Here is a 23,988-nt window from a genome sequence, read left to right on the forward strand (position 1 = left end):
AATATGTAAATTGATTCAATAAAACTTTCACTTATGTAACATTTCTAAGGTCATGTGGAAAAATAATTTCCCGCAAAGAAAATAGGGTGAGTCCACGAAGATCGGACAGAAAAGTAGTCTCAAACTATAAATAGCCATTTTCCCTACTTTCACTTTCGTTTTGCACTCACCAAACCAATCTTTTCAGTGGAACATTTTTATGATATAATGTTAGATTTTCTTTTAAAAAAGTTCTTCATCTTACAGTGTGATGTTTGCTCTATTTTATAAGTCATTGTTCATATCTTTTGACAAAATATTAGTTTGTAGAGAGGCAAAAAGAAAATGCACTATATTTTTATAGCATCCATGTTTTCACGTACACCTGCTCAGGGATATACAATACGATACTGGTACCATAAGAATAAGCACGCGAGAATAAGAACTTTCACTGCTTTCAAAATCTTTCCCGAGAATTCCCGAGTATTCGATATTGTCGTTTACTAAAGAAATAAACGCGAGTGGAAGGATCTCTGAGTTATACAAGTGGGATGCATGTACTAGACAACAAGAGCAGGTCTCACTTCCAGATAATGTCTACTAAAACCGTGTAAACATGATGGCTTTTCAAAGGGTATGGTCTGGGATTAGACCCCCTGTTTTTGTTGGAATTTTTTTTCAATATTTTGGGCAAATGTGGCAGAGTCACACGTTATAGTTTGTATATTTTAAGCAATGATTTTTATTTATGTACTACAATGGTAATTCTTCTACAATGGAATACATATCGAGTGACAAATGTGTCTAAAACAGTATAAGCAATGACCATTTTTGAATGCTGGAATAATACATTTTGTATGTGATTGTCTCTAGATGATATTTTTTTACAGTCTGAATTCATGACTTTTACTTTTCTTTCTAGAATGGCACACTGATGTTCCATAAGTTTATCTGTGCACGCAGAAAGACAAACTAGATAGAGGTAGGTACTTTCTCACATAAAATACAATACAAATGGTTTTTTTTTGTTACAATGTAGATATGGATAGTTATTGGTACAAATGTAGGTTGTTTATGTTGTAAATCTTCTGTATTAACAATTCAGAAAGGCTTTAAATTTGAAATTAACAATATAGATATGATCATTTGAAACCATAATAGATTCAATGATTCTAGACCCAAATTTAGTACAGAGTTTTGATTTTAGCATTTTAAAAATAAAATACTAGTTTAGTTCTCCAATCTGTCCATCACACACTGAAGATTGGATGCAAGTTTTCATAAGTGGGAATTGGGGTGTCAGATTTCTTGTTTTTGAAGAGAAATTGTGTTAAGATTTGGAAATTGTACTACAGCATATAAGTTGTACTGACTTCATTTTTTCTACTCACGGAGAAAAACTGGAATATTTATTTGGACACCACTTTTTGCTTTTATTTCTGAAAATTTATTAAAAATTTAGGGACAGAATTTTGGAAGCCTGTGCAGCCCCTGTTTCAGTTACATGTTTATAACTCCATTTTACTGTCTATTGCAGAATCTGAAAGTTATCTAATTCTGAAATAATGCATAATAAGTATAATTTTTTTTTGAAGGCGCTCTATGTTGCTCAAGAGAGATTACAGGATACATGAAAGGATTCTTAGTAATGACTTGTAAAAGGTGAGTGACATATCTAGAACTTGCATAATTAAATATTAAACCAACTTTGTCTGAGGAAAGATAAACAAGCTCTAGCTAGATGTTAAGTTTGGGTAAAAATCACTATTACTTGCTATCAGGAGATGTTTCTTTTTATATACAGATGCTTTTGTTATATGATTAAGCCCAAAACAAATCCCTTTATTGTATGAATATTCAGTTGCAAATAGAGTTTGTCAAGTCCTATTCTAAAATTATAGTTGAACTGGACCATTATTTTTAAGCTATTCTCTTTGCACCCCTAACATACCTTGTGTTTCAAAGGTAATAAAGGGAACAAATGTAATAGCGGCAATCAAAGGAATGTAATTCAGGAACAAAGACCAGACATGAAAAACAGATATACACAACAAAGAACATAAAGTAACTAAAATCATACAAAGTAACAAAAGCAAATGAGCAACTCAGACTCCACTGAACTTGTTACATTTTTTGAAAGTTCAACTACAGCTTTCTCCAAAATCTCTGAATTAATTTTGATTAAACTTACCCCCAGCATGTTGGCCTAAACATTTAATGTTTGCAATGAAAATTAATTCAACTAAGTTGAAAGGTACCATTTGTATTATCATGCAGAATTGTTTTTCTCCATTTCAGGGACCAGCCACCTGCTTGCCTCTATGGTGAATGACTAATTCAGTATATGGGAAATTGATAGCTAATCATATCAGGTATACACAGTACTCCAGAATTTTCATACTCCTGTTTTTTGAAACAGGGACATATTATGGCATACTGGTGTCCATCCATCTGTTGTTCACACTTTGCACAATAAATCAAAAATGCTGCACCAACTTATATAAAAAGCACTTTATCTGTGTATCTGTTTGTCTGTTCATGTTATCTTTTAAAAGTCTTGATTGCAAGTAATTTCAGCTTTTGATATTAGAAATGAACATATATCAAGTAAGAAAAAATAAGATTACTTTAATTACAAATAAAATGATATTGTAAAACATTTTATATATTTTGTTTACATAAAGATTTTTACTTGTTTTATTCTACAGAGACAAGAAAGGAAGCATGTTTCATGAGTTGAAGCTGACCAAGAAGAAAAAGAAGTGCCAAAAAGCTGATTATGGACCTGAATTTAGACTTCCATGAGAATTTTTATAATTTATTCAAATACTAAGATAAAAGTGCTGCTCATATAGCATTTTAAGTTTATATTCTTAAACAGCATATTTATAGTCAGAGTGTCTTTGAATATTTTTTTCTATTTCGTTGTTTTATGTTTGTGGTTGATCAGTGAATTTTCAAAGTGATTTTATTTCGAAGCTATAAAAGACTGAAAACTTCAAAAACATCCCAAAACAATACAATAAATCTCTCTCTTTTAGTCATTAGGCTTTCTTATTCAGATTGCAGAGAAGAAAAATGCACATGTGAATATGTTAGTCGTACACTCTCTATGACTATCATTGTATTTTAACACAAGATATCCCATGGGATATTCCATGAGAGAACAAAAATCCCATGGGAGAAAAAAAAATCCAATGGGACACTAAAAAATCCCATGGAATTTAAAATTGTAACTACAAATTTATTTTAGTAAATACTGTAAAACAAAATGCATTTTATTAAATCCCATGCGAATCTGCATCCAATGGTTATTCACATGACATGGTAGGGTGAAGAAAAAGCGGTGCAAGATTTGCAATTTGGTGTTATGCAAATTTAAATTGTATCGTGTTTATTAATTTAACATACCTGCTCATTTCAAGCGCGTATTATTCAGTTTTAATATGACAATAATAATTTTTTCACGATGATACCTAAATGTATTTAGTTTATTTACACATGCTATCCCAGAAAGTCTCAGATACTCAAACAATTGAGTCACAAATATAGTTGTAAAATAATCAAGTTCTTCTGTTTTGTATATTTTATTTTTTATCGCAGTGTTTGTAAATGTTTTTAGTTTCATATTTTTATACAAAAATCTATACCGGCTCAAAACGTGTGTCTCTTTAAAACCGTCTGCGCTAAGTCCGGCACTCTAGACCTCTTAGTCAGCTTGGCTAAATAAATAAACTTAGCACACGATGTACGTTAGTATGAGATGGTAGTACAGTACAGCTCATATAGGTTATATTTTGTAAGATAGAGGATTAAATTAATGATACATGTCACCAAATCAATATTATACATACGTCTCAGAATGGGACGACTCAATTCACTAAACTGTTCCATGGGGTCATAATTGATATAGGGAAAACAACATTAATCTAGGGTTGTAACTAAGTGCACCATTACACGCGATGCTTGGTGGTGTAGGGACATTTCTTTTAGGTGGGTTATTAAATTAACGATTCATATCACATCAAATAAATATTAAACATACGTCTAAGACGATTACCCACACAGCATGCCTCCGTTGGGCCAACTTTGGCTGATGGTTGAATCGTTGGCTTTTTGTTGGCGTTGGCCCAACGTTGGCCCAATGTAGTAGTCCATATTTGTTCTTGATTTATTTTTAACCAAATGGTTAAACACGATATTTTGAAATTATAAATATTTTCATATCATAAACAGGTTCTACGTTGGCCTAACGCTGGTCCAACGTTGGCCCTACTATGTTTGAACAACCATTTTATTGTATGTTTCTCTTTAAATTTTGATTTTTAAATCAACACCATGATTACATTATTGGCATTATTCTACATTTGTCCAACCCAGAGCCAACAGTGAGCCAACACTGAACCAACATTGAACCAACGTCGAAACGACTTTGGTACAAATGTAACAAACATGCTAAAAAGGCTTAATATAATTCTTGATGCAAAAATGTATGTCTCAAGAAAGTAAAACTAGAAAGCAAATCCGGATGTATGAAAGCAAATATTGTATTGCATCTAAACTGCGACAATAATTTGGGTCAACGTTGGCTAAACGTTGAAACACCAATTTTTTATGTTTATCAATACAATTTTACTTCTTTCAAAAAGTATTGTTGGCTCTTTTCTTGAGTTCTGTTAACTGCATGTTTAATATTCATGCAACAAATATTCGCATTTAATATTTAGAACTTAATAACACCAAATAATTATTATGAATAACCAAATCTAACAACAGTGTACATGATTATCTCCCCCTCATGCAGCTTTGTAACTGAGAGCATACTACACCTTTTACAAAACAAAAGTTATCTTTCATTTTGAACAAATGTATACATATTTTCAATGTCAATTCATCCTAAACACAAAACATTGACAGGTATTACCATACGTATATTCAATGCAAAAAAAAATCAGTAATTAGTATACTAATGCTACTATTATCTGCTAATTTTAAAATAGATTTTCTTGTTTTAATCTTGTAAACTACAATCAACTTGCCATTGGTATATTATTCTTACTGTAAAGAATTCATATGATAAACTGAGGGGAAACGTGAGCGCCTACTCTGAAGGAGTGCTCAGCATCAGCACTCTGCGACATGACCAGGAAATACATAATAAAACTATGTTCTAATATCTTAAGGAATACAATCGTCTGACTATATGGTTGGGTTAACGTTGGGCTTATGTTTGGCTAACATTGGGGATTCGTTGGGTCAATGTTGGCATTATGTTGGGCCAACTTTGGCCCAACTATTGTTTGCCTCCGTTGGGCCAACGTTGACTCTATATGCACTTACAACGTTGGGCCACCATTGGGTGCCCTACGTTGGCCCAACGTAGGAATGCTGCCTGGGTAATCCCTATATTCGCTAAGCTGCTCCATTGGATCATGTACTTCATAATACAGGGATGATAACGTAAGTATATATGGGTTAAAAAATGTTTAGAGGGTCTTACACTACTTCAATCCGTTTGAACTATTTTTCATCAAACATGCATTCCCTTGTTCATACCTTTTGCCATGCATAAAGCTTCACATACAAAAATACCGTAAAGAATAGTTCATGGTCTTAACGCGTCGTATAGGCTTCCAATTTAACAAAGCCGCTTTTGAGGGATCTGCAGCGATCCGTGATCAGCGTTTCCTTGCATAAGAAAGAACTTATCGTTCTCTTATTAGACCTCAAGAGATCTAGTACACTAGCCTGATAACTGTTGATTCGTTGAACTGCGAAAATAAAGATTGTTTTACCAAACTAATAGGTCAACAAATTCTTTGATACTTTATACTTCATGACTTTGATACGAGTTTAAAGGGAATGAAGAAACTGATAGGGTAATACATTAATTTTTTTTTGTAAATTGTGTTCGTTTTGACAAAAAAAAATTGATTAACTGAATAAGATGTTTCCCCCCTGGTCACCGATGTGGATGTTTTTTTTTCGAAGGTCAATGGTATTCTGACTTACTTCAGAGAAATCGATTATGAACTCACCTGGTTCAGTTTCACAAAAGGCGGAGTTCTTACTAGGCTCTGTTCTTCTTCGCTTCTCCTTTAGGCGTTTGTCTTCCTTAATATTTCCCCGGGATGGCGACTTTTGTCCTTTGGGTGACTTCCACTGACTTCGAGGCATTGCTTTACCTTATTCGTCTTCAGGTATTCGGTATTTAAAATTCATTAAAAGCTGCATTAGCTGTCATTTTTGCAATGTTTAGTTTCTGTTGAAATATGTCTAAACTTTGAATTATTTCTACTAGATTGTACTTTCCTGTATAATTGCAATTGATAGCCACAAATAAAATATGTTAAATACATGAAATAGGTGCCAATACATTTACTATTTTGCTTGACAAAAAAAACGTAAGCATGTGACTTCTGATGACCTTAATTCGCGCATGTGCTGTAAGGGTCGATACTTTAAAACATAATATAATTCCAAAGCGAAAGTGGTTAATCAACGGCAAGTAAGACCGTGAAAGAAAAAAATTCTATTGTAAATTATGTATTGTTACATGTATGTACGATCTATCGTTCTTCTTTGATTAAACACAAACCGTTAATTTCACAATATTCTTTAGGTATTATTGGCATTTATTGCTTCGATTGCATTAATACAAACTTATTTCATTGAGTCAAAAAAAATCAGTAGAATTAGAACTGAACAAATTTGGCAGCTAATGCAGCTTAAAGGAATGACTTTGGTTTATGGGGAAATAACCTCAATCACGTAGTGCACACTAAATATCACCTCACCCGTAGCCAGCTTAGGGGTTCTTGGGGGTTCTTAAGAGGTTTTGGGAGTTCTACCCCTTCTTATAAAAACGAATAAGCATTACTAAAGTTGAAGTTTTGTTTGGTTTGTAACTATTAAGGTCTGCGAGTCTAAATAATCCCGCTCTAAAAATTCCTGCCTACGGGCCTAAACAGTCATTCCTTATAATTTAATTTTAGTACAAAAAAGTAGTTTGATCTTACAATCAAATAACTTCAAACTTTGCACTGTTTAAAACCATAATCTAACATGAAGATTTGGTGTTATACAATAATTCCGACGTCACAAAAATAAATCGTTTATTTTTTATAGTTTAAACTCCACCCATCACAGAACCCCCCTTTCATTTCCTTATAAAGACAACTTGCAAATACTTAAGTATCAGGCTACTACATGTATATGCATGATTATTTCAAAATTCAATATTGGGTGCCTTGGCTAGACAATAATAAAATACAATCATTTAAAATAGTTTGAGGATTTGAATTTATCGTTGAAGATAATAATGAATGTGCAGTGGTTGTACTTTTAATAGCTTTAAAATGCATGGCACGCTTACGAAACATTTCATTGCCTGAACGTTATGTTACAACACCTTACTCTTTAACATATTTAAACAATTCTTTGTTAAACTATATTGTTAAAATATGTAACTAGTGAAAAGTGAGGTATATTTAATACTTAATAAGTATTACAAATTTTAACATATGTGCAGAGACGTACATTTGTATATGTGCAATATTATCTTACAATTTTGCATTGTAAAATTATGCAAGTATGTAAAATAAGCATACAAACATTAAAATATGAAGGTAATATCAGATGGAAAGGTATAAAATGAATGCTCTTACTACATGAATTTGTAATTGCGACAAGTCTGAACTTGTTTGAAAACCTCAAATAGTGGCGTCAGTTTAAATGTGCAAGATTTCTTTGTTTACGTGTTAGTTTGTTAACATAGTTTTGGCATAGAAAACATTTATAAGTGGTTTAAACTATAATTTGTTTAATATTTCCAGAATGTAAGATAACGTTGATATGGCATTTAAAACACGAAATACAAAGAAGACCACGAATACCATTCTAAAAACCTCAAAACTAAATGAAAATCTATATAAAAAATGCATATAGACGTGTTTTGTAACTTTGTGATAACTGTAAAACTGTTTCAATTTTTATTCAATGATAAATAGAAAAATAACCTAATATTAAGCTTTAAAAGGTATAAGTAAGCTACAGGGGAATACGATAGCCCTTTGAAATATGTAATGCGGCCATATGTATTTTACTTTCAAGGCGAAAACAACAAAAATGATGCTCCTGCATAAATACATTGCCATGTTGGATTGAACGAACTGTAGACATATACCAAAATGATATTTCAGTAGTACTATTATTGTTATATCAACTCCATAAATATTTCAGCATCAACACGCTGCTCCATGTACCAGTGTCCCAACCGAGCATAATCCCTGTTACTGTGAAACAAACGACTGTAATTTAAAGGTGTATAATCAGATTTATCAACAAAATCATGGTAAGAGTAGTATTTCATTCTTATTATACGTTTGTGGTAGTAAAGAGCGTAGCATTACATTAGAATGATTAAGTGTATTTCTTTTACTTTTTTAATTACATATAGCATAATGTCTGTCCCAATTTAGTGTCAATAGAACAAGGTACGTTATACCAATAAGGAAATACGTTTTGTCGGCTTTTTTGAATCAACTTTAATTTCGCAAATATAGAAATATGTTTGCAAATTGTATTCCCTATACCATTCTTTCTGTTTTTAACGGACGAAAAAGTCGTTGTATTTCTTGTGATATTGTTTTGAAATCGATATTTAGTTAGTCGAATTATCTGTGATCGCAACATTTCCTTTACAGTTTAAATGATGTACACATAATAGTCGACCGTGTGTGAAACCTTAAGTCTATAACCAAAATATGTACGGTATTAATGACTTAAGTATTAACATTATTTTCGTTATGTATGTTCATTAACGTATTTTCACAGTCTCTACTTTTAAGACAAAAAGTCTACCACTATTGACTGGATATTCAGGTTTGAAAAATCACACCTGAAGGAAAATGATAATCAAGTTCATGCGGGGAATCTCTAAAATTTAGCTATTGTTTGAATAGTAAACCTTATGTTAACTTGAGGCAGTGTGTTAATACAGAAGTATGCAGATTCTTATGTTTCTTGAAGAGTCAAAGGCTTGGCAAAGATAGCACGAAGAAGACATGAGTACCATTATAAGAAGAATCAATATTTAATTGTCTTTTCTTTGCTGACAATGTTTTTTACCTATCGGCTTTGTACCAAATAGATACTTTATATAGTTTGAGCCGTTTCGTTTATCGTTATTGTTATTGATGTTATTACATGATTGTATTTATTTTGTTCGTAAAAGGAGAAACAATTCATTTCTTTTTGCAATTCACATGTTTGGCTGTACTTATAATAATAAGCTAGTAGGACTTCATTTTTTATTTTTTTATTTTTCATTCTTCAATAGGCATGCTTCTTATGGCGTTTCCTTGCACAAAAAATGTCCAAACCGATTATATTAAAGCGGGTTTACAATAACCTCTGACTTTGTTGATCTGGAGTTGCATAAGATAAATACATTGTACGAGTTTTCAATTGATAAGGGATCTCATCTTTCAAATTAGTAACAATGGAGTAATTTCTGTGATAATTTAAATTTAACAGCTGAAGGTAGGAGATCTAGGAAATGTAGGAAATTTTTACCTACAGTATGTATAAGATATTTTTTCTCTGAAAAAAAGAATTTATGGTTATCAACTACAATTGAAAGGAAAACGAAGGCTTGAGCTACTAATGATTTTGAGAATGAAAGCATAATGAAAGCTGCATCAATTTTGAATAATTCTTATTACTAGTGAACAAGGCATGTTCATACTCAAATTAAACCTAAAAATTTTTTTACATAATAAAAGCTGCATCAATTTTGAATAATTCTGATTACTAGTGAGCAAGGCATGTTCATACTGAAATTAAACCAAAAAAAATCTTTTTAATAAACATAGAAATCAAGCTCCATTGTTAATTCAATAAAGTAGTTTACCAAGCAAATTAAACTGTAATTCCTGTTAAAAAAGATCAGATCATCTGATCAACTCGCTTTGATATTTGTCAAATTGTTTCATTTTAAAGGGTTTTTTTTGTTTTTTGGTTCAAAATAATTGATTGAATGTATTTTACTAAAAAGATTCGTATGATAATAACTTCATTTAATCTGACAAGACTATAATAACTACTGATCAATAACACAAGTTTAAATATTTCTTTTGAAAAAAAGAGAAATCAAACTTACAGAAAAAAAGCTATGAAGTCCGTTTAATATTACCGTTTCTTTAATTTGTATGACTTAACAAATAGTGCTGCGGACGGCTAAGGATTTTTCGAACTTCAATGGGGCTAGAGGTTATACATGTACGGCTATAGTATATGTCAATGGAAAGATAAATCGATGTAGTTTTTGAATCTCATACTTATCAAAGTGAAAAACGGTAGTGTTTTCTACTATTTTGCATTAATTAGAAAAGGGGTTAAAGATCAGTCGACACCAAAACACTTTGATAAGTTGTTTAAGTGAAATCGTTATTACAGGCATTGGGAAACGGGTATCATGTAACGATCACATGTATAGAATTTCAAAAATGTAAAAAAAATAACTTTTTCCGACAAAAGTTGACTATTTAATCACAGAACAAAAATGCCTCTAAAATTGGTTGCATTTCAGTGCATTTTCAATGATTAATGGATAACGAGGCACCGTAGATTATTATAATGTATATCTAAATATTCTGTATTGAATAACGAATAAAATAAACACAATGTTCTTGATTCGATCTGCAACATGGGCTTTGCAAAATGAGATTGAAGCTGTGAAGTTTCACATATTTAAACTATTAATTGTACTAAAATTGTGTAACATGGAATCGTTGGCGGACAATTTGCCTATACTCGGCGTCACAAAAAGAAGATACTGTTAAAATTTGAATAAAAATATTTTCTGCGACTTTATTGACACCTACCTCTTTTAAATTGTCTTAAATGACTTGCTCATTCGTTTAGACAAATGGCTTCTCCCTAAACACTGAATCGTTAAATTCCGGTGAGATTTTAATTCTCGGTCCCAATATTTACATTGTCTAACGTCGGCCATGTTTACAGTGATCGAGTTGCTAGGAGATGTTGTTTACGTTTAAATGGTTTGTCCAAAAAACCGGAGAACCTAGAATGCATTTCGGCGCTAATTCAGATATCTCGGATTTATTCTACGAGAACATCGTACAATACCGAGAAGTTGATCGAGCAGACGATTGTCACCGGAGTTCGACGGGAACTTGCGAACTTCGTTTGTAAACAAATCGTCCCGTAGAAACCAACATGGCAGATATTAGTATAGGTACGAGGACACAATTAATTTCGTAGTGCATTTCAACAGACTCATCTTGACATATTAAAAAATTCCACCGCTTCAAACTCATTCAAACTTCACCAATATGGAAACATGTATAAAAGCAGATTTCTATAAGAGTGCCAGAAAAATTCACCATAATTTTTTTTTTGGCAACTTTGCTTCGGAGACCCCGTAGACATGAAAAGTGACCACTGCCAAATGTCCTAAATTTTGACCTTCTTTCATAGGACCAAATCACAAAGAAAAAAAATCAGGAAGAAACATGCTAAAAAAAGGAACTATATTCGTCAAGGGAAATTAATTGTGATCTCGTACCTATAGGATTTTCCCGTAAGAATTTGTTACGCACGATTTCAGCCAATAAACGTCTCGTTGGAACTATCACGTCATGCATATATGCGAACCATCTTCAGATTAAATAAATGAGAGACAACTCTAGCGGTAAGTCCCGACATTTTAAAAAATAGAGCTTCAAATCTAAAATGTGCTGTATGTGACGTCGAATATAGTTTCCGGGACGTTTTATGAACAAAGACACATGTAAAATATAGAGAAATTATTTTTGTACATACAAACATCGTACATATTTTTTTCATCTGTCTTTGTTTGCTTGGACTACAAATAAAACGTTTAAGATTTTACAATCAATCAGGGATTCTCAAACAAAAACAATGCGACTCGTGGGTTCTTGACAAGACTGGATTTCGTAATAAATTCGATAATACATAAACTGTGAACTTTAAACTTTGCATGGAAGCATGTGTATACATGTTGTCACAATATTTTTTTTCTTATTATGTTAAACTGATGCTTGTCATGCAATATTTTCTGCAGGGGCGGATCCGCACTTTGAAAGGGTGGTGCCGTCCGGGGTTCCTCAGAAAAAAGTGTGTGTGTGTGTGTGTGTGTGTGTGTGTGTGTGTGTGTGTGTGTGTGTGTGTGTGTGTGTGTGCTGGGACATTATTTACCATTTATAGTTTATTTTACACATGAAAATCACAAATTTGTCCAATAAAAATGGGGCGCCAAACCCCGTTCATTCCCTCTGGATACGCCGCTGCTCTGAGCGGATTAATTGGGTTGATGAAAAACAAACCAGATTGCTTGTAAACATTCCAACGCAAATGGAGAAAGAACTTCAGATGCATTATAATTTGTTACCTCTCAAAAAGACTCCAGTTTAAAAGCCGTACGAAAAGACCCACAAGGGTAACATAGTTGTTAAAGAATATTAGAAGGAAACACCATTGTCCAGGGCAGGGGCGGGTCAAGAATCTTGGAAAAAGGGAGGGCTTTGATCAGGAGGCTTATAAATAGGAAATGCAATCTATCATTTATTTTTTACTATGGAACGCCTAAACTGTCTGATGAGATACACATTTGTTTATGTGTTGTCAATTTTATATTACTTGCTGTGGTTTTATAATTACATGTGGTTATTTTGTATTTATGTTATGTAGGAACATCTTTACATTATGTCGGTTTGTCTTTACGTTCTGTCATTTCGTCTTCACGTTCTGTCATTTCATCTTTGTCGTTTTATGATTACGTTATGTCAACATATATTTACGTAACATCAATATGCACTTTTGTGCACAAAAATATCATGATGACGTATGACCACGGAACATTTCGATCGTGTAAACTTGAAATCAGACCGTAAAAGGGAAATATACATCATAATGCGGATTAGAAAAGTGCTGAACGAAATAAATTTGGGTAGTCTTGATGCCGTAGTTAATGCCCTTTTTCGACTTTCTTTTGCTATTTTTAATGTTAAACTTATTTCTTTCCAAAAGAACTTGGCCGCCGTTACTTTAAATAGAACATAGTGGTCAGACGGTAGTTTTTTTGCATATACCTCCAAAACCGTTAGGTTTAGCCAAATTCTTTTTATTGCTGAAGTGATCCTTATTATAAGGATTACTAAAATCTCCAGGGATCAACTTTGTCAGACGTTTTCTTGTAAGAGTTATTGCACTGGAAAGATGAAAAATGATGATTTTTTTACAGTTTTTTCGCCAATGTCTTGAAAACTATGATAAATAGAATAAAACTTTAAATTGTTGGAATGACCCTTCTGATAAGCCCTACCAAAGTGTTCATTGAGTCAAAGTTGTTGGACAGCTGTCTGAGTTATTGTCTTTGAAAGATAACCAGGTGAGCTATTCAGGTTCCTGGGAGCCCATTGTTTTAGTTTTTTATACTTCTAATTTCTTTTTTTATATATAACGAAGTAAATTCACATATGTATGTATCAGTATGTAGCCCAATGTCTCAGCTTTACAACGGTACCAGGAAAGTTGCGGTAACACTTGTGTTTTGTAGCAAAATTAATACAAAGTAACAAATTTTCAAGAAAGAATTTTCAAAAAATGTTAAAAATGTTACCCCTACACTGAGAAAACTGGTCTCAGTATTAAATATAATTTTCCTTCACAGCATACCGACACTGTGAAACTCATATTTTAGGCGTCCATAATTAACATAATTATTTACCCAACATATCTGATCAATTCAGGCGTTTGATTTTCTTGTCAGGGTTACAATTACTATAAAATCCTAAAAAGTGGAATTTACAGAATTTCAGAAATTCTTCTATATCACAAGTTAGTATTTTTTTTCAGAATACCGTAGTTTAAATAAGCTTCCGTGTGATACAGTAGATTTGTATAGTGTCTAAGTTTTCAAATTGGCCAAGTAATTAATATTTGAACTTTTCCAAGTCAAGTTGGTGCAAAATATGCCACCCCTACCCATGAAAAAATACAACATGAACCAAAATGTTAATTTTTAGCATATAAACGGCGCATATTTTTATCATATGAACGGTATATATTGGGCATGCTGCGGGCTACTGCTTCCATTATCGATGCATCCAACATATTTGCTAGTGTAGTAGCTTTGTAATGAGCCCAAGTGTTTGAACTTTTCCAAGTCAATTTAGTGCAAAAATTGCCCCCTACCATGACAAAAATACCTCAACATGAACCAAAATTCATATAATCGATGTAAAAAAGGCATGTTGGTACTAGTGTTTTAATTATCGACGTATTCAACATATCTGCTCATTTCAGGGGCGTATTTTTCCCAGTTTCAATGTGAGAATAATCTATTTTTCATAAAGAGGGATTTTTTTTAAATTTCATATTTTCTTCCAAATTAAAACCTGTTGCATGTATGTGCAATATTTTTATTACTGTACGTCAAACATGCTTTTGCACATCCAAACATATTTATTAAGTATTTAAGCTTTCAAATGAGCAAAGGCGATTGTACACCGTTAAAAATCTTAAATTGAACATTTTGGTTCATGTTGAGGTATTTTTTTCATGGGTAGGGGTGGAAATTTCTCACCTTATTTGACTTGGAAACGTACAAATATTTATAACTTGTGCTCATTTGAAAGCTTAGACACTATATAAATTCACGGTATCACACAATCAAATATTTAAATTAATAAAAGATAATAACGGGTGTTATAGAAGAAATTCTGAAATTCTGTAAGTTCCCCTTTTCTTGATTTTATAGTAATTGCAATCCTAAAAAGAAATTCTAAGCGCCTGAATTTAATCAGATATGTTAGGTTAATCATTATTTAATTACGAATGCCTAAATTATGAGTTTTACAGTGTCGATATGCTGTGAATGAAAATTATGTTTGATACTGAGACCTGTTTTCTAGGAGTAGGGGTAATATTTTTAACATTTGTTGAAAATTCTATCTGAAAAATTAGTTCTGGCGGTTTATTAATGTAGAAAATTAAATTCCGACAAGCAATAACTTGTAGAGTCGAATTTATGCAAATTTTCGCAGGAATCGAAATTCCCAAGGTTTTGCATTAAAAAGAATAAATTCTATCTACGAAAATTGCCACGTCATCAACAGAGTCCCAGAAGTATCAACTGTGATAATATAGAACGTAAATAACAAATAAGCCATTTTTTGCTGAAAAATAAATACTCTAGGAGTTTTGACATTGCCAATTATGTCAATTTTCTGTGACGCAAGGTTACATTGTACTAATTTTACTCCAAAACCCAAGTGTTACCGCAACTTTCTTGGTACTACTGTAAAGCTGAGACATTGGGCTACATGTTGATACATACATATGGGAATTTACTTCGTTATTTAGAAAAAAAGAAGTTAGAAGTATAAAAACAAAACGTAAAAAAAAAAGATTTTTGCCTCAAAAAGGTATAAAAAGTGGCAAAAATACAAACATGCTTCAACTTTTTGTTGTCGACAAAATGATTCGTAAATTGAAGGTATAAGGGTTACTTGGAAATCATATTCTGGTTGATGAATGGGGTGCACGGGGGTTATCTCAGTATATGTGGCTATAATATTTGAATATGTTGATCACGACCCACTCTCCTTTTTAATTTTGGTGGTTGGAATTTTTCTGCACGTTGATACTTTGTAATTTTAGATGTACTCCCTTTCAAAACCCGTGATTTTGCCTTTTACATTTACATGATCGAAAAGTTCCGGGAACATTCGTCATCATGATATTTTTGTCCACATCACGTAAAGAAGTAACCACATCACATAAAGAAGAAATCACTGCACGTAAATAAAAGAAAGATGCACATAAAGTATTTAGAGATCGACACAACGTAAAGACGAAACGACCTCACGTTATAAAAAAAAACACTGCACGTAAAGATAAATCCACATAACATAAATACGTATTGACATAACGAAATGACAGAACGTAAAGACGAAATGGCAGAACGTAGAGACAAAAGACATAATGTAAAGATGTTCCTACATAACATAAATACAAAATGACCACACGTAATGATAAAACCTCAGCAGGTAATATACAATTGACAACACATAAACAAATGTGTATCTCATCAGACAGTTCAGGCGTTCCATAATTTACTGTCTATAAGTTGTTCTAAACTTACTTTTTGCGGCGTAAACATACATATGTACATGTACAGGGCAGTTGTAAATATGGTAAGTGGTTTGTGCATTGAATTGATAAAAGGAGGTATCTTTACTTCTGTTGTCATATTTTGCCAAGGAATAAAAAGATTTTTTTAACGTTTACAATGTCATAATTTTAATTTTCGGGCAGCCAATCACGTCTGTCTGCTTCACGTTCAGAATGAATAAATTAAACTGACACCTGGATTTATCACAACTGTAAAAGCAGCTTCGCTACCCAAAGGTTACGGTCTTACCCCTACCAATGGAAAAACAGAGAAAAGGCGTCAAAATTATTATCCTATCAATGATCCTCGTCCGAACCCCCAGTTTTTTTTTTATCTAGCCTGGGCTGATCATTATTTCTTTAATTATATATGTTATTCTTATGACTACTTTTGTATTTTTTTGTGTTACCATAGATATCCAACTCTTCGTTCCAATTTCCTCAAAACGGACATTGTTGTGCCCTCAGTTATTAAATAACAGAAAAAATATGTCAAACTTATCTATCTGCTTAAAAACACTTAAAATATTGATCAAGTCAAAAAATAAGTTGCTTTGGATAATAATATTCATGCTTTTCTCTTGTACCAGCAATTCGGAAAAAGAACAGATTGTCCGGGAATTGATTTTGCATTTTACAATTTTGATATAATTAGTAGCTTTAGATGTGGAAATTTGCAACTTCAAACTCATTTTGCAGAGCTCATAATGCAGATCGAATCGAAAACGTTTTGTTTATTTTATTTGTTATTCAGTAAAGAATATTGAAATATACATTGTAATATTCTACGGTGCCTCGTTATCTCTTAATCATTAAAATGCGTTAAAATGCAACCATTTTTAGAGACAAGTCTGTGATTAAATAGTCAATTTTTGAATTAACATGTTATGTGTTACATTTTTGAAATTCTAGACATGTGATCTTTACATGATACCCGTTTCTCAATACCTGCATTAAACGATTTCACTTAAATTACGTATCAAAGTGTATTGGGGTCGATTGGTCTTTGACCCCTTCTCTAATTAATGCAAAATAGCAGAAAAGTTTTTCACTTTGATAAATACGATATTCAAAAACTACATTGATTTATCGTTCCATTGACATATGATATAGAAGCACTTTTTGATGCCTGTCCGCAACATTAAAGATAAATGTTTTGCTTTAGGTCACGAAATTATCATAATCGTAAGGTGCACAAAACATTACGATCTATATATAGAGACATGCTATGATGTGCATGGTGTGACACTATTCGTCTTACCTTCTGCTGTGTGCAATTTTTGTTTGTTTGTTTTTTAAACCCGACGCAACTAATGAGATGCACATGTATGATTTGACAATTAGCCGGAGAGAGATCATATCTCACAAAAACTCGGGATAGATCATTAGCTGATCATATGAAATGTATGAGTGAAAGAGGTTTTGGTTTTACAGACATTGTCGTGGTCACTTAGTAAAATATTTACCCCAATAGTTGAAAAACCTACAAAATGTATTTTCGATGGTATCAAAACGTATAAAAGAACCATACTCATTTAACAACCTACAACAATGTACTCATTAGATAATTTTGCATAATTTCAATAAAAAAAATATTAGCATCAACTTAAAAGATAATACTCACAACAGTATTTAATGATTGTAGGTTTTTGTAAAAACATAACTGTTTTTCGAATCGAACGCATTTTTATTCAGCTACTAAAAGATTTGGCTTGCTCAATTTTATATGCTGTAGCATGCAGGTTCCGAGCAGAGTTCAAATAAAAATACAATAATTTTAAGAGCGTATTATCTTATATTTCAGTGAATCAAAATAACGTCGAACTGAAATGCGGAGATCATTCATGTTTCGGACATGAGGTATGTAAAAGGATTAAAAAGAATTAAGTAAAAGATCAAAATTACATCGTGACCCGATTAAACTGCATGACTTATATCTTTTTTTTTTAAATTTCGTAATAAATGTAAAGTTTGCTTCTTTAATGGATTAATATGACTGTTAACTTTTCAGTAAATTTGAGATCTTTTAACTTACGAATTCTGAGACAAAGTTTTACTATAAAAAAAATTCTTAGGGTTCCTAGAGATTGTTTATTTATTTGTGAATTTGTGAGTGGAGTGACAATCGGATACGTATTCATGAAATGACTGTAATATTTTTTCGGTCCTTGAAGAAATAACCTCAATCACGTGTTGATAACATTCAATCCTTATAAAGTATCAAAATTAAACGAATAAATAATTAAAAAAGGTTGATGACGTCCTCGTCGCAATTCAAAATTTGGTTAATGTGTCGATTGACATTTTTTTTATCCAATCAGAAAGTGTGCTACTTCTGAAATTGAATTATTTGAATACATCTTGTCGCCTAAAAGGACATCCCCTTGTTGAGGCAACGCAACGGTAGATCTTATCCTACTTGACGCATAACTCGTTGTTTTGATACCCACGGAAGGCTTACTTCATGTATCGGATGTTTTCATTGGGGGGTATATAGTGATAGGGTTGTCTGTCTACTCTTCCTTTCGTTCTTCCTTCCGTTACACAGGAGGGACCCATCACTTATCCGCTACACCCCCGCACCACTGGATGGAATTGAGTGAAATTTCTAGAGTATCTAACAGGGGTTTCACTAAGCAAAACATGAACTTTGTCATTTGTGTATATGGGGATATGGTCGGGACCCATCTCTTTTCCTTTACTCCTCCTACTTCACTGTATGGAATTGAATGAAACTTCCACAGAATCTGTATTACATGTTCATAATGTGCACCTTCTATCTGCAATGTTGATCCAAATCATTATGAAGGATATCAAATGTGACATTGTTTGTATCAAGTTAGTGAGCATTGCTCACAATTTTTTGTAGTCTAAAATTATTGCGCTGTGAATGGCTCGAAAAAACTGCCTATCCAAATGTGTAGCAACAATCAAGAGATTGATGATGCATCATATGGACATTGTCTTCAAAGGTCAACGGGAACACAGAACATTAATAACCAAAAATAATGTCTACACTTTTGAGCAGTTCCATGGTAAGCTCTCCAATGGAATTATGGAAGGGAGTTTACATATACAGTTCTGCATAACAAATGCGAGTTACAAATATTTCCTGATATATCACTTTGGGTTATTATAACACGTCCGGTATTCGGACACTAAGAACCGGGTTTGATATTATGTACGCTGGAAAAACAGAATTCGGACATGCTATGGGTGAGTATGAATTCTTCACTTCCATGCAACTTGAATGGTTGATGTAGGATGCCTGATGTGCCACACCTACTTGGAAATCATGCCAAATTTAAGTAGTATAAGTCGATAATGAATCTACAACAGCCCTGGATCTTCGAAAGTGTCTAAAAAAAATTCCGAAACATTGACTTCATCGGGTTATTCATCTATCAATGATATCGATTGAGTGATACACCTTCTAAAATATATATTCGGTAATCAACTATGATGCTGCGGACAGTCATCAAAACGTTTTCTATTTTAATGGGCCTAGAGCGTAAACCGCTATATCATATGTCAATGGTAAGATAAATCAATGTAGCTTTTGAATATCATACGTATCAAAGTGAAAAACGGTAAAGTTTTCTGTTATTTTGCATTAATTAGAGGAGGAGTCAAAGATCAATCGATCCCAATACATTTTGATAAGTAATTTAAGTGAAATCATTTTTTGTAGGTATTGGGAAGCAAGGGAAATGTTAAGATAATATGTATAGAATTTCCAAATGTGAAAAAGAACTTCTTCCGACAAAAGTTGACTATTTACAATGTATTCACATAACAACATTGTCTCTAAAAAGGGTTGCATTTTAGTGTATGGAACGCCTAAACTGTCTGATGAGATACACATTTGTTTACGTGTTGTCAATTTTATATTACTTGCTGTGGTTTTATAATTACATGTGGTCATTTTGTATTTACGCTATGTAGGAACATCTTTACATAATGTCGTTTTGTCTTGACGTTCTGCCATTTCTTCTTCACGTTCTGCAATTTGTCTTTACGTTCTGTCGTTTTATGATTACGTTATGTCAACATATATTGACGTAATGTGGATTTATCTTTACGTGCAGTGTTTTTCTTATAATGTGAGGTCGTTTCATCTTTACGTTATGTCGATCTCTAAATACTTTACGTGCATTTTCTTTTCTTTTCGTGTAGTGATTTCTTCTTTACGTGATTTGAACAAAAATGTCATGATGACGGGTGATCCCGGAACTTTTCGATCCGGTGTAAACTTCAAAGTCAGTCCGTAAAAAGACAAAATAGACGTAACAACGCCGATTAGAAAAATGCTGAACGAAATATACTTGGTAGTCTATCCAGTCACCCTAGAGTGTTTATTCTAAAGTAAAAAATAGCTTATTTGTTATTTACGTTCAATATTATCACAATTGATACACTTGGAACTCTTTTGATGGCTTGTGGCGATTTTCGTAGTCAGAATATTTAATTCCAAAAACATGGGAATTTCGACTCCCGCGAAAATTTGCATAAATTCGACTCTACAAGTTATTGCGCGACTAAATTTATTGTCTACATTAATAAACCACCAAAACTAATTTTAATAATAATCTTAATAATAATCATAAAACGACAGGACGTAAAGACAAAATTACAGAAGGTAAAGATGAAATGGCAGAACGTAAAGACAAAACGACATAATGTAAAGATGTCCCTACATAACGTAACTACAAAATGACCACATGTAGTTATAAAACCACAGCAAGTAATATAAGATTGACAACACGTAAACAAATGTGTATCTCATCAGACAGTTTAGGCGTTCCATATTTGTGTATTAACGTTTTATTTGAAGTCCGAGCATATAAAGACAAATGCAACAAAAAATATGTATGAATTTTGTATATACAAAAATACATTTCAAAACCTTAATGCTTTTCATCAAAACGTAAGGTAGACTCGATACTTCACATGTGTCTCTGTTCATAAAACGGCCTGGAAACTAAACAAATTGTTCGGAAACGATTCCTTGTTATATAATTTAAGTACAATTAATAGTTTAAATATGTGAACATTTTTAAATTCAGACTCATTTTACAAAGCCAATGTTGCAGATGGAATCGAGAACATTGTGTTTATTTTAGGGGTTATTAAGTAAAGCGTATTTAGATATATCCTGTAATACTCTACTGTTTCTAATTATCTCTTAATCATAGAAAATGCACTAAAATGCAACCAATTAGAGGGGCATTTTCGTTTTGTGATTAAATAGTCGGAAGAAGTTCTTTTTACATTTTGGAAATTCTATACATATGATCTTTACATGTTACGTGTTTTCCGATACATACAATGAACGATTTCACTTAAACTACCTAACAAAGTGTATTTGGGTCGAGTGATCTTTGTCCCTTCCTTTAATTAATGCAAAATAGTAGAAAACTTTAGAACTTTTTAGTTAGAAAAGATTGATATTCAACAACTACAAGTTAATGGACACCACCTGGAAAGAGAAAATCTGGCAGACCCCGTACCACCTGGAGGAGAACAGTCCTAGCCAAGCTTCAAGGTTTTGGATACAGCCTGGGACAAGCACAACACGTGGCGAAGGACAGAGGGAAATGGAGTGAACTTGTTGCGGCCTTATGTTCCACTGGGCGAAGAGGAAAGGTGGGGTGGTAGGTGACAAATTGATTTATTTTTCCATTGATATATGCTATAGCCGTATACCCTCTAGGCTTATTAAGGTTGGAAAAATCCTTAGCCGTCCGCAGCACTATTACACAATCATCCTTTCAATTGCTCTTATAAGAGTACCGTACAGTTTTTGTTTAAATCAGTGTGTGAAACTGAGATTGAAGGATCTAGCCAAACGATATTCTTTCTTTCTGATCAGATCAGCTATAAAGTCAGCCTCATAAGAGTGAAGGAATAGGTCAGCAAGTAAAGGAGCACAATTTGTTCCCATTGGAATGCCGACCGTTTGTTGAAAAACACGTCCACCACACTGGACAAATATGTTGTCGATTAAAAATTCCAGCATTTTGTAAACATCTTCTTCTGTATATTTGGAAGATGATTCGGAATTATTTCTTACAAAGTATGAGGACTCTCTACCAAGAGCTATATATTTGTATCTAGGTGTACCATCTTTTTTGAAAAAAAAAACAACGATGTATCATGTTTTTAAGTCGGGATTTTAACTGATTATGGGGAATAGAAGTATACAGTGTTGAAAAATCATAGGTTTTAATGCTATTATATTCAGATAATAGTCTTGAAGTGATTGTCTTCAAAAGATCTTTCTAATTTTTCAGGATCCACATTGAATTAATACCACTGCGGGAGTAACAAGTGTTGTGGTAGGACTGCAGACCTTCTTTGACAGTTGTGAGTATAGAAGTTAAAAGTTTTGAAAGGGGTTTGGTGGTACATTTTGCAGATCCAGCTATGAAGCGTTGTTTGTATCTATTCTTGTGAAGTTTAGGAATCCAGTACATAGACGGTAAATCACAATCATCGTCCTTGGTAGAGAGACCAAAAGAGGATAGCACAGGTTTATGGTTTTCCACAATCTCTTCTTCGGAGAGAGTGGTAGCAGTGTAGGTCTTATCACTGCTATTATTTTCTACGTCTACCTCTGATAATAAACATTTGATATAAAACGTTTTGTAGACAAAAACAATGTTGTTTTGGGCTTTGTCTGCTGGTACGACAACATATTTGTCATGTATAGTAGACAATGTTTTTACTACATCGGGGTCTTTGAAAACTGATGTAGCCTTGGCACTCATTGACCTACTTAAAACTTTCATTCGTTATAAAATTAAATACCTCACGGCCTTTAATCACTCTGACAGAAAATCAATGTCTTCTTGTTCTCGTTTTATCCATTTTCTTGTATAGTCATCGACGGCATCCATAAGAACTTTAAAGTTATAATTCCAATTTATGGAGCGTGGTTCATGGTACTTTGGACCTTTAGAAAGGAGATTACGCAGAGATTCGTTTTCGATAATGGTTAAATCTCCCGTAACGACGTGACCAGAAGGACCATATTTGAATGGAGAGGTTTTGCAAGAACAGTCAGGTGGTTTAGCCTTGAAGTCCTCAATTTTCAGGTTCTGCAATAGCCTTTTATAATTGAAAATTTTGGATGCAATGGATATAGTCTGTATAATGATGAGGTGGGGTCAGAAACAGGAGTGTCAATACTTGTTTTGTAAAGGGAATGTAGTAGAGTGAGAGGTATAGAATAAAGTTTGGTTCTAATGGGATGAAGTCCAAGAGGTTTTTGTATGAAAGGAAGGAGACCATCTATGGAGACATCATGTAACTTAGGTGACGTATAGTGGCGATGGCCATGACTCCTTTCCCGTCTTGGATTTTTGTCAAATAAATTCATCACGTTTATGCTATTGTTATATTGGCTTCCTATACTTTTGATGTTGTCATTGCATCCGTAAGGTATTGCAGTACTTAGTCTGCGTACCCAGTACTCCTCTCTTTCCCTACGATAGTTTTTACTCAGAACGGGACTGTTTGTAGGATGGTAAATTTTTTCTAAAATACGAACTTTCATGAAGAGGATTGAATGATCTTGTTGATTAAAGTTTTGATAAATTGTCTGGAATTTGGTGGTGTTAATTCCCGAACGATGACCGCACATTTTTTATTTAATCGTTCTTGAGTTCCTCTGTCATATATTAAACCACATAAGTTGCATTCTAATCCATATATTAAGTTTGTTGATTTGCAACTTAAGTCATCGTGACTTCTTGTATAGAAAGTTTTGTTTGTAAGGGAACTGGA

At 33.0% G+C, this 23,988-nt stretch overlaps 1 protein-coding gene and 1 long non-coding RNA gene across 5 annotated transcripts in view; both read left to right on the forward strand.

Annotated features, from left to right (window-relative positions):
- LOC148612439 (uncharacterized) overlaps positions 1-23,988 on the forward strand; it is a 128,596-nt gene that overhangs the window by 38,288 nt on the left and 66,320 nt on the right. For 3 of the 4 annotated variants that reach the window (XM_088593860.1, XM_088593857.1, XM_088593858.1), the window contains exons 4-5: positions 8,221-8,332; positions 18,005-18,060. In XM_088593860.1, coding sequence (XP_088449986.1) covers positions 8,221-8,332; positions 18,005-18,060 — 168 coding nt within the window. Of the gene's footprint in view, positions 1-8,220; positions 8,333-18,004; positions 18,061-21,806; positions 21,855-23,988 lie in introns of those variants that run through there. The other variant, XM_088593861.1, reaches the window with a different exon arrangement.
- Positions 243-8,212, forward strand: LOC148612442 (uncharacterized). Its single transcript, XR_015924406.1, has 4 exons — positions 243-961; positions 1,575-1,641; positions 2,278-2,351; positions 2,688-8,212. It is a non-coding gene; the product is annotated as an uncharacterized LOC148612442 (long non-coding RNA).

Source organism: Perna viridis, chromosome 7 (genome assembly GCF_037379345.1).
Source record: "Perna viridis isolate PV_CMFRI_1.1 ecotype Kerala chromosome 7, ASM3737934v1, whole genome shotgun sequence".
NCBI classification, from domain to species: Eukaryota; Metazoa; Mollusca; class Bivalvia; order Mytilida; family Mytilidae; genus Perna; species Perna viridis.